At 30.0% G+C, this 12,663-nt stretch overlaps 3 protein-coding genes across 3 annotated transcripts; 1 reads left to right on the plus strand and 2 right to left on the minus strand.

Annotated features, from left to right (window-relative positions):
• Positions 1 to 1,867: 1,867 nt before the first annotated feature.
• TVAGG3_0563870 (ankyrin repeat and SOCS box-containing protein 4 family) lies at positions 1,868 to 4,270 on the plus strand (the record flags this gene model as incomplete). Its single annotated transcript, XM_001321670.1, has 1 exon — positions 1,868 to 4,270. One exon carries the CDS (start codon positions 1,868 to 1,870, stop codon positions 4,268 to 4,270), a length of 2,403 nt encoding a protein of 800 aa, XP_001321705.1.
• A 533-nt stretch (positions 4,271 to 4,803) lies between these two features.
• TVAGG3_0563880 (protein ubiquitination) lies at positions 4,804 to 6,255 on the minus strand (the record flags this gene model as incomplete). Its single annotated transcript, XM_001321671.1, has 1 exon — positions 4,804 to 6,255. The coding sequence occupies one exon, from the start codon at positions 6,253 to 6,255 to the stop codon at positions 4,804 to 4,806; it is 1,452 nt and encodes a 483-aa protein (XP_001321706.1).
• Positions 6,256 to 6,793: 538 nt separating this feature from the next.
• On the minus strand, positions 6,794 to 12,014 carry TVAGG3_0563890 (uncharacterized protein; the record flags this gene model as incomplete). The annotated part of the gene is made up of 1 exon (XM_001321672.1): positions 9,666 to 12,014. The coding sequence occupies one exon, from the start codon at positions 12,012 to 12,014 to the stop codon at positions 9,666 to 9,668; it is 2,349 nt and encodes a 782-aa protein (XP_001321707.1).
• Positions 12,015 to 12,663: the final 649 nt, after the last annotated feature.

Below are 12,663 nucleotides of genomic sequence, written 5' to 3' on the forward strand. Positions count from 1 at the left end.
GGTGAATATATTTGATTATCTATGCAGTGTGTTACAATTGAGATACACGCATTATAATACTGAGAACCTAATGACAAAATGCCTTTAACTTGAAGAAAAGAATCTTTTATACTTAATTTTCGAAGTTTTTTAAACAGGTTGACTGCTTTTTATATATTCAAAATTGATAAGCTTAGTCATGTAATAATAGTTTGTAAAAATCAGATGTGGCTTTGTCAATGTTTGTATTCTTTCGATGAAAATTCATTGTTTAAACGATTTCTGATTATTGAAAGATGGACAGATACAGTGATACTATAGAAATGAAATAGTGATTAAGTTTAATACTATTCTTGTGACTCAGAGAGAATTATGAAAATTTTGTAAAATTTTGGACCCAATAAAAATTATTTATTCCCCAAAAAATTTATTATTTTTATAAAAGTTTCAAACTTTCAAAATCTCTCTTTTATCAAATATTTATTTCAATCGGAGTAACATGATAGAAAAAGAGCATCACATATCTCGAATTTGCTCCATTTCACGAAGAATGAATGGGAAGAAGTCTACAAAACTACGTTTAGTTCTGAAATCTACAATAAAAATCAAACATACATAGGTTACACAGGCAACTTTTATGTCCGTGAAGTCTATTTCAGTAACCTTGGCGACGACGGTGTTATCAAGCTTAATTCTGCCGATGTTAAGTCTCTTATTTCATCAAATTCATTCGAAAACTCATATCGTAACGATAAAGGTGGGTCCATCTACATCAATCAAGGCCAAAGTTCCATTCGAAAAGTTTGTAGTTTTGGATCCAAATCTACCGACTTTGGAAAGTTCTGTTTTATTAAAGTTTCAAATGCTTCTACTAATATCAATGAAATCCAAGATTCTTCTATCACATATAGTAATCAAGGAAATTTAGACGGATATCAAACAATTGATTTAAGAAATGGCAATAATTCATTTTTCCAAAACAATATCACAAGAAACTATTGTGCATACAATGCAGCATTTTGGATAGGATATAATGAAGGCACTATTTCAATCAAATATTCGAATATTGATGAAAACCATGCAACATCCAGAATTTGCTGTGTAGGATCCAAACCAGCAACATATAACAGCATTGTTTTCACAAACAACACTGTTTCTGCAGATGATAGTGATTATCCTGGAATGTTTCATTGTGATAGTTGTTCTGCTACATTTGAAAACTGTTTCATTGCAAGTAACAAATGGAATGATTGTTATTTGTTTGGAATTGCAGGTTCAGGATATACAATTACAGTTTCTAATTCATATATTGATACACAAGAAAAATTATTTCCAGAATGGCAACAAGTTTCAATTGGACCAAATAAAGACATTTCAATTGAACTTCATCTTTATTCTACAGAACTCTGTCTATTTGGAAATAACATTGAAAATCTTAATAAAATCATTTCGAAGCTTATTCATCTTCATGGAATCGGTGAATCAATGACTTCGATATTTTTATAATTCTATTTTTTCCCCTTAATTTTTGATTGAGCAAGCTATTATGAAAATCTTTTTATATTTGATAATATTATCAAACTGAGGTTCTTGAATATAATAATTAAGTTAACTCACCATTGAAACAATAACAAATATTATAAATAAACAAAATTTCACAAATTACTCCCTGAATTCAATTTATTTTAGTGAGATTCTCTCAATTTTCTTGAACCGTATAAGATGTGGAGATGGAAATAATGAAAATGAGTTTATATCAACAACAGATAAAAATATTATTTAATTTTTTCAGAAATATTTGAGGTCATCGTTTTCAATTTTATCCCCAATGAATAACAAAGATGTTTAATATAGTAAAACGCATAAATTAGTCTTTCAAATTTTTTAAATGTCAAACCACAATAAAAATTCAAGCCGATTCAGTCAACTGCGAAGTATCTATAAATACTACATCGACCAATATATTGCGTTGTATCAGTTGAAAACGGAAAACGATGAAGAATTAAACAAGATTTACAAAATGATCAAAACAGAACTGATTGATTCAAAGAAACATCGCCCAGAACTTATTGTAAGAGACATTTTAAATATCATCCGGTTCAATAATCGCTATATAAAGTCATATTTATCTCTTGCCAAACTCATATCTGATGATTATCATGTGGGAGAGGTCTCAAATGCTCATATTATTTCAATCTTCCTGTTTTACAAAGAATATGGAATTAAATTAGACAAATCTTATGATTTTGAAACAATTAACTCAGAAAATTTGGAAATTCATTCAGAAGATACAATTTACAGAGCGATTATGTATAATGACTTACAATCATTCATCTCATTCACTGAACGAGAAGGATTTGATAAAGATCAGAAGCTCAAGAGCAATTTATATCCTATTTCTTACAAAGGATATTCATTACTTGAATTATGTTGTTACCACGGAGCAGTTGATTGTTTCAAGTTTTTACAATCCAAATTTCACCCAGAAATAACTCCAAAATGCCTCAAATTTTCATTTTTGGGAAGAAACAAAGAGATCATGAGTGAATGTTTGAAGTATCAAACACCAAATGAAAAATGCATGCAATATGCAATTATTTCACACAACATTGATTTTGTTACATTTTTGATGAATGAATATGATTTAGAGATTGATTTATATTATTGCGGAATTTTCAAAAATCTCGATTCATTTTTAGTTTATTTCGATCAAACAAATGATGCTAACAAGTGTCTTGCTTACTCAGGAATGCTTGGAATCCAATCACTTGCGGAATATTTCCTTTCACATGGTGCAAAAATTAATAATAAAGATGAAGATGGAAAAACCGTTCTTCATTATGCAGCAGAATATAATATTAATGAAATAGCTGATCTTCTTCTTTCACATGGTGCAAAAATTAATGAAAGAGATAACGATGGACTAACAACTCTTCATTATGCAGCAAAATATAATAGTGAAGAATTCGCCCAACTTCTTTTTTCACGAGGTGCAAAAATCAATGATAAAGATAAAGACGGAAACACACCTCTTCATTGGACAACATATCTTTCTAGTAAAGAAATAGCAGAACTTCTTATTTCACATGGTGCAAATATCAATGAAAAAGATAATAAAGGTCAAACCACTCTTCATAAAGCAGCACATGATAATAGAAAAGAAATCGCTGAACTCCTTCTTTCACATGGAGCAAAAATCAATGATAAAGATAAAGACGGAAACACGCCTCTTCATTGGAAAACATATTTTTCTAGTATAGAAACAGCAGAACTTCTTATTTCACATGGTGCAAATATCAATGAAAAAGATAATAAAGGTCAAACCACTCTTCATAAAGCAGCACATGATAATAGAAAAGAAATCGCTGAACTCCTTCTTTCACATGGAGCAAAAATCAATGATAAAGATAAAGACGGAAACACGCCTCTTCATTGGAAAACATATTTTTCTAGTATAGAAACAGCAGAACTTCTTATTTCACATGGTGCAAATATCAATGAAAAAGATAATAAGGGCCAAACCACTCTTCATAAAGCAGCATATGATGATCGTAAAGAAATCGCTGAACTCCTTCTTTCACATGGAGCAAAAATCAATGATAAAGATGAAGATGGATATACCACTCTTCATAATGCAACATGGAAAAATAATAAAGAAATCGCTAAACTTCTTATTTCACATGGTGCAAATATCAATGAAAAAGATAAATACGGAGAAACACCTCTTCATGACGCAGCAAGAAATAATGGCCAAGAAACAACAGAGCTACTTATTTCACATGGTGCAAATATTAATGAAAAAAATAATAAAGGCCAAACTGCTCTTCATATTGCAACAATATATAATATAAAAGCAACAGTCGAACTTCTTATTTCACATGGTGCAAATATTAATGAAAAAAATAATAAAGGCAACACCGCTCTTCATATTGCAGCCAGCAAAAAATTTATAGAAATAGTTGAATATCTTCTTTCACATGGTGCAAATATCAAGGAAAAGAATAAAGAAGGGGAAACTGCCCACCATATTGCCGCAAACCGTACTTACCAAAAAGAAATCGTCAAGCTTCTTCTTTCACATGGGGCAAATATTAATGAAAAAGACAATTCTGGACGAACAGCTCTACACCATGCAGCAGAATATAATAGTGATGAAGTAGCCAAATTACTTATTTCACATGGAGTAAATATTAATGAAAAAGATAAATTTGGAAAAACAGCTCTTCATTATGCAAAAGAAAATAATTATTCAGCAATGGCCAAACTTCTTATTTCACGCGGTGCAAATTAATGTACACCCTTTAAAGGCACAAAATCGCTATTAATTTTTATTTTTGTATCAAAATTAATTGTTTACTGCATAACGAATGTTAATTTTTTGTTAATTTTTTATACATATTTATTATTTATTCAATAATAAATGAGAAGTTCACTACACAACCGGCCAATTGTTTTGATAGATAAACTATTGAATTGATGTTAACATTAATTCTAAATATTGAATTAAAAAGTTATTAGCATATCAACAATTCAAGACTAAATAAGAAACTTACTACACAACTAACAAATTGTTTTGATATAAGGTCGCCAAAAAAAAGTACGGAAATTAAAAACCACAGTTTGAGTACTTTCTGAGGGTCTGTTCGTCAGAAAGTATACATTTGTAAACTTTCTGACACTAAAAAAATTTTGGTCCTTTCAAAGTTTTTGACAATGTCAAAAAGTATATATCGAGGTTCTCAATTTTCCTCTCAAACGGCGGTTTTTTAAAAAACATCAATTTTTTATCAACCTTATTAAGTTTTATTAGCATATTTTATTATTCTATTCATTAAAATTTATACCTTGTGAAGTTAAAAATTCTATGACTTCTTTGCAATTTTTTTGCGCTGCAATTTGAAGTGCAGTTTTCCCATAATCATCCTGAATATTTACATAAGCGCCATGACTAATGAGAAGTTTTATAACTTCAAGATTACTCGTGCTCATAGCTTTTTCAAGAGCTGTTTCTCCACTAACATCTTGGGCATTTACATTTGCACCATGTGATAGTAAAAGTTCAATAATTTCCGGCGAACCTCTTGCTGCTGATGCAAGAAGTGGCGTTATTTTGTATTTATCTACTGCATTAACATTAATATCTTGACATTTTTCTAGAAGAAGTTTAGCTTGTTCATACATATTACGGGCTACAAATACATGAAGTATTGTTTGTCCTCTCCAATCAACAGCTTTATAATCAATTCCATTATTTAGTAAAACTTCCATTGTTTGAATAGTTAAAGGATCTTGTGCCTTAAAGAATGCATTATTTTTACGACCATCTTTTGTATTAACATCTGCTCCATGTTCTATTAAGTATACGCAAAGATCAGGTATGCCAAACCAAGGAGAATAAATAAAACAATTATTAATATTAATATCTTCTGATTCGTCTAAATAAACTGCAAATGCTTGAAGGTTATTGAATTTGCAACAATATTCTACGTCAATATTTAACTTGTGTTCATTCATCAAATAAGTAACAAAATCAACATTATGTGAAATAATTGCGCTTTTCATTGTTTCCTTATCTGGCTGTTTATTTTTTAAACATTCGGAAATTATTTCTTTATTCCCACCTAAAAATGAAAATTGAAGACATTTTTGAGTGATTCTTGGGTTGAATTTTGTTAAGAAAAACTTAAAACAATTGACTGAACCATAATAACTACATAATTCGAGTAAAAAATATCCACAAGAACTGAAAGGAAAGAAACCTGTCGTTATCATTTGATCTTTATCGAAATAATCCTCTTCTGTAATAGGAATGAGTATATTTAGGTCATCATTTACAATTGCATGATAAATTGTATAATGATACAAATCATCTCCAATAAGAAAAGAAGAAAATTCATCGGATTGATATCTCTCAACAGCTTCTTTGGATTCTTCATCCCAATATTTGTTGTATTCTCTATAAAATAGATATTTAAATATTGAACTTAAGAAGTTAGCTGGTTTTGGATTATATTTTGAATAAATTTTTTTGAAAAGTGTCCAATAGGATCGTAAATATCGATTATTATATGCTGCCATAATACTGATTTTGGATAGTAATTGAACAGGAAGATCTATTTTTGTAACGATCAAAATTTTATTAATATCTTGAAATAATTCGTCAATTATTTCCTCATCGAATGATTTTAGCCTGTAAAGTTGACTGTAAACATTGTCATAATCTCCAAACTGCTTCATAATCTCATCATGGAGGTTGGCTTGCATAGTGCTTCCCATTAATTTTTTTTTTGAATTTTTTCTAGCAAATTTTTGAATAGAATTTTATTTTTCCAAAATAAAAGAATGGAATAATTATAAAATCAAGTATACGGTGGGAGTTATAGAATTAAAAGAAAATACTTTATTTGAAAGCTGGTGATTACGATGCAATGGATTGGAATGGTCTGAAATATTGCCTTAATTTGGCTTTTTGTTTTTCCTAGGAAATACTCCGATCAAACTGTTCGTATCGTCAGGTATTTTTTTGTGAATTGGTTTCTGTTTTGTGATAATACCTTCTCCATTTAAAGGTCCATTCATATTTATGCTAATTTTCCATGGAAATATTCAAGATATTAAAGTTTTGGGCAGGCCAACTTCCATTTGACTTTAATTCAAATTTTTGACATCGTGTGTGAAGTGTATTTGAAAATTAACCTTAAGCAACATACTTGCAGACAGAGCCATACTGGCATAAGTGCACCCTTAAACAAAGGTCATTATCATCTGATAGTAAAAATAATCATTGAATTATAAACAATATTTTTAATGTAACAAAAAATCTAATATAAATACAAAACAAATAAATTTAAATTGAATAACAATCTATTCAGAAAGAAATGATAGATCTAAGAATTCGTTATTTGTCACTGAATAGTATCTATACGGCCTATTTATAGTTGGGTCACTTTGATATTGCCAGATATAAAAACAAAACAAAATATCATCAGATAAAAAGTGACAATTATAGTTACTTTCAGTCAAATTCACATCAATATTCATTTCCACACATTTAATTACTTCATCGCATATCAATGCATTCAAAATTACTAACAAATCACTTGCCGAAATATGTGGAACAAGTTCCAATAAATCAAGAAATTCAATTGAATTGTTTTTGAAAATTTTGTCAAAAACTTCAATTGTCAATTCATTTGACAAATTCAATGATGTTTGGCCATCGATTCTAGTATAAATATGTCCTATCCTTGCACTCTTTTTCTTTAAGTAGCTGCTGGAAATGAAGCATGGCAAACATGAGCTAGAACTAATTCTAAAAACAAAAGAAAAGTTCATTAAAAAGTTCAAACAATAAACTAAAACATAATCATCATCAATTGATATTTTCGTGTATTCTTTCAATGTCACAAAATCAATTCCTTCTTCATGACTAAATAATATATAACTGTATACAAAAATAGTTTCAATCAAATGATTTTTCTTAAGTTTTTGAAATAAATTAATGATTCTTTTCACATCTTCTTGAAGAGTCAAACAAATATCATCATTTTTGACATAAATTTGCTTTGGAATTTGTATATTTAATTCATCTTGAACTTGTAATTTAGGTAGTTTTAGTTTCTGTATTCTCAAATGAATCAAATTTGAATTATGATCAATGATTTTTTCTTTGGAAAAATCTTCTGACGACAAAGTTGGTAAAATTGAATTTTCCAATATGAGTTTGAAAAACAAACAATCAGTAGAATCAGGACTAAAATAAGGCAATTGGTAGATATTGTATTCTCTATGCAATTTGTCAATTTTTGAAATTTCAGAGAAAAAATTTTTGGGAAATAAATTTCCATGTTGGAAAATTTTTGTTCTAATGAAATTTGATCCGATTTTTGTAATGAAATTGATGAGCTTCAGATAAATCAATCCATCTTTTGCGTAGTCCCAGTTGTACTCAGATAAAAATCTTTGACAATTTTTGGAATTGTAATATCTCATTTTCGTGAAAAATCTCCTTTTCAAACCTTCAATTATTTCTCCAATTCCAAGAGTTGTTTTTGTCAATAAATTTGACAATGTAAAGTATTTGTAAATCTCAGAAACTGTCATATTATTGTCAGATAACGGCAAAACATCAAAAATTCCTTTAGCAGCTGAAATTGCAAACGAAACACTCTCAACAAACAAGTTTTCGTATTCTTCGCTGAAAAATAAATTGTTTTGATGCAATTTTATGTAAAAATTGACACTTTCGGTTTTGTCAAAAAGTGAAGTCATCATTTCTGTCACTTTTGACCATTCTATTGCACTTCTTACGTGTATTCCTCCAGATGTTACTGAAGAAAAGGCAACAATTGTACAAAAAGCAGACAAAAAATCATTTTTGTTTATGTCAATTGATTTTTTGAAGTTGATTAGTTGAAAAGATTTCGGATCTTCAATGAAATCAACATTTTCTGCAAAAAAATTCAAATCAGTTTTTGAAATTTTTTCTGGTAACTCTTGTTTTACGAAAATTCTCTCGATTCCTGTCAATCGCGTAATGTTTTCTTTATTTGGATGACAGTTCTTGATGATCTGAGTTGTTAAAGGTGATTCTGGAAAATCTAATTTTCGATACAATGACCATTTCTCAAGCCAGACCATTTGCATGGAAGGATCGATGTTTTCAATAAGATCTAATAAGGAAATGGAGTGCCAAAAGTATTCAAAATTTGTTTTATCAAATAAATTTAATTTTGATGAAATTTTGTCGTTGAAAACAATTTGGGAGTATTTGGAACATTTATATGTGTTCCTTATTTTGTTAACTAGACCGTATTGTTGTAAAAGTTCGACTAATTTCTCAATTGATTTTTTTAATTCGTCAACCTTCATTAAATCTTGTATTTGACGCGGAAAGTATCTCAACTGTATGAATCTGAGTCTAGGGTCTTCGAGGATGGACGTAGGAAATGCTTTAACTTTGCAAATTTTGAATAATAAATCTAAAGGTGCATCATTGATCAGAGACGATATCGAAAAAGTATTTGACTTGTATGCGTTGGTAATATACGAATGCAATATTTGCGCTCTAATCATTTTTTGCGAATAATAATCAAATTGTAAAATTTTGTCTTGAGAAATTGATCTAGGTACTTTTACTTTGGTAGGTTTCTCTATTACATTAGGGTTGCTATCAGTATTTTCGCTTGTTTGAGGTAAATTTTCATTAATTTCTCCTTGGGCTGCCTTGATTAAGGAATATAGAACCGATTTTGCTTTTTCAACTACATTATCATAATCTTGACTCGTCAAATATAGAAAAATTGTTGAATTTACTGGATGTCTGCCAGGATAAATTACAACAGGCTTATCTGTAGGTAGTTTGATATCAAAATACGAGATTTCTCCTGATTCTGTAGCTGTTTTCAATAGATTTTGAATCATCTCCATTGAGTATTTTTTTTTACCATATTTCTTTTTATAGATATTGAACATATCAGATATGGTTATGGGGTTATTCGTTTCATCGATCATATCTTTGATATCTTGTATAAACTTTGCCTTCCATTGTTTGGCATATTGGGTAGGTCTGCCCATTCATACAAAGAATAAATGATGAAATTAATACAAATATAATGACTATTAGTTGTATCAAAAAATACTGTTATTATTTTCATACAATACAAAAAAACAAAATTTTATTAATTTTATTCATCAGTAGTACTTAGTGTATGCATTGCAGGAGAATCATCATTTGTATCCAGTGATACAGGATCAGGGGTTTCTGCTACTGATACTTTAGATTTTGTTGTTAAATTTGAAGCATCACTTCTAAAATCATCATCTTTCTTCAAAACTGGTTCATCTGAGTCGGATGAACTCGAGGAATATGCCAAATAATCAGCTTTTGTCAATTTCTTTCTCAATTTCATTGGAGAACCAATAGATTCAATTTCGGATGATTCATCGTCTTTGCTTGATTTAGGACTCTTCTCAGGAGATTTATTAGCTGTTTTTAAGTCATTTTCTTGACTTGAAATTTGAGATGAAATTTTTTCTTCAGATTTTGTTTCATTTTTAGATTTTTCATCTTGTGATTTGTCATCATTTGATTTAGTATCTTCATATGATTCATCAGACTTAATTGTTTTAATTTCATCATTTTCATCAGATGATTTCGAATTATTTTGGCTATTTTCACTTTCTCTTGGTGGTTTAATTTCAATCTTAATCTCGTGATCGATTTTCATCACGTTTTCTACAGGATCAGAATGTAATTTTGGTTCATCTTCAGAAGAAAGGACGTATTCATGGGAATCTTCATCTTCTGATAATGTACCACTTTGTTTCTTACCATTCTTATCAGTTTCTATATTCAAAACCTTAGATGAGCTCTTATCATCAGTGAAATTCTGATTTTTATCTCTAGAATTCGTTCCCTCGTCATCGGAAAGTGTTTTAAGGGGTCCTTCGATCGCTTCTTTAGGTGGCTTGGGTAATCTGTCTTTTGGTGATGAATTGTCACTTTTTTCTTCATCATAAGAAAAATCTGTTGCAGAAGAAACAAAATAATTGGTTCTTTTTCGTTGCGGGGAGTGCTGTGATGTATATCTTGGTGCTTCCGATGAATCTCTAAGGGAGACAGACCTCGGACGATTGGAAGGATTCTGAGATCTGTAGGAAGGAGCAAATTCAGCTCTCGGTTGAACGGATTCCAGCATTTCTGGCTGTATAATGACTGATTTCCTTCTATTGGCTACACTTGTGTCTGTTTCTTCAGCAAATTCCGTTAAAATTACGTAATCAGACGATTCGTAAATTTTTTCAATGTTTTCTACGACTTTCTTGAAGTCCATTGACTCTGCCGACTTGAGCATCTCGTCTTTGAACTGGAATACAGCAGTTATTACCGTTGATGCTTGTGGTAATGTCGGTTCACAACCAATAGATAATTGATAATCAACAGGAAATACGGAATATATGGTCACGAAGCGCACAATAAGCATCTGGATGGATGAGTCTGGTGACTTACCAAAGAATAACTGGGAAATGGCCTCTGCTTGGTATTTTTCTGAATTAGATTTTTTGTAAATATGGAGTAAAATGTAGAAAATGAATCGGGACTGAGCACTCCATTCTCTACGTATATATTTTGTCATACGGTCAGCAAGATTAGCCTTTGCGCTCTTGATTGGCAAAAATTCATTCAAATCTTTAGAAATAACGTACTGAATTACATGGCCAATTAGGGATTTCGTAAGTAAGTTAGACGGCGTAGGGTTGTTATTTGATAAAAATGTAATGATTAACGAAGGTAATAAAGTTGGAAAAGAATCATGAGAGAAACTGTACCAAGCTTCAATAATATCGATTTTAATGGACTGGGCGGGAATGGTTATAGCAAATAAAAACAGAAATTGGGGATGTTGGAAGAGAGATGAATAAAATCCAAAAGTATTTTTGAGGACTGGTGGATAACCGCCAGTTACAACAATCGACTTGAAGAACCATTCGAATGTTTTGCACTTTTCATCTGTGTAAATATCCGAAAAAAGCATCATTGCGCCGTTAATTTTGTTAAGAAGAGATTTGATAGTAAACTTAACAGTATTATCGTTTTCCTTGATGAGAAAGTATCGAGATTTTGAATTAACTGTCAATGGATTGTATACATAAAATTCTTTTCCATCAAAACTTATCATTGCGATAAGTTGATTGCCGGACATCATCCACCTTCGAGTACCATTTTGGGAATCGTAGGGTTTCAATAGACCTATATGACTTTTGATAACGTCTGTCGTTAATAATTCGAGTTGAGGTCTGTTGACAGTAATTTCATTTCCTCGTAAGAAATAGTTTGCTGGGTTTATATCACACGGGTCGAATATTGGATGATTTTCATTGTTTTTTGCAGATTTTACATCATCAAGTGCTGTGGAATGAGTTAATTCATAATTATATTGAAAATAACTTTCCTTTTCACAGTGAAGAACTACTGGATTCTCAAAGAAAGAAGTTGCTAACTCAATTTGATGATCAAAATCTTTTTCATTCATTGAAATAAATTTGTCAGAGTTGAAAATTAATTTTCATAATCTCCCATATAATACATTCATATAAGGGTTTCGTTTTGCTAAAATTGTCACTTTTATAGCATATTTGTTTTTGGATGTTTTGCGAAACCAAAAAAAAAACTATGATATACAATGTGTGTGTAAAGAAAATACTTTATTTACTAGTTAAAAAATCATTTGGTATTGATCAAGTTATTTTTTCTGGATAAGATATTATATGGATAATTGGATAGAAAATACAATTATATAATCTTGTACCTGGTTTAATTAAGCTAATTGTCATCAGAAACTTGTAGTTTTTATGAATTTCAGATTTTCTTTTCATTACTGCTTTTCTTAATAGGTCAAGTTCTTATTTACGTTATAAAGTATGATATTTACAAATATCAAGTTATCATGTTTTTTGAGAAATTATGAGAAACAAACAAAAATGAAAAAGATAGGAATAGCAATGAATAGTGATGTGGGTATAGAAAATGTAAGAGATATGAATGCAAAGCAATCAGTATTTAGGATATTGACCATAGATTTCGAAAAAAAATGCTGCATATTGAGCGAAAACTATGATTATATTATAAGGCTGTCATTTAAAGCATAATGAAACTATTCCCTTTTCATTTTAATCGAATAA

Source organism: Trichomonas vaginalis, chromosome II (genome assembly GCF_026262505.1).
Source record: "Trichomonas vaginalis G3 chromosome II, whole genome shotgun sequence".
Lineage (NCBI taxonomy): Eukaryota > Parabasalia > Trichomonadida > Trichomonadidae > Trichomonas > Trichomonas vaginalis.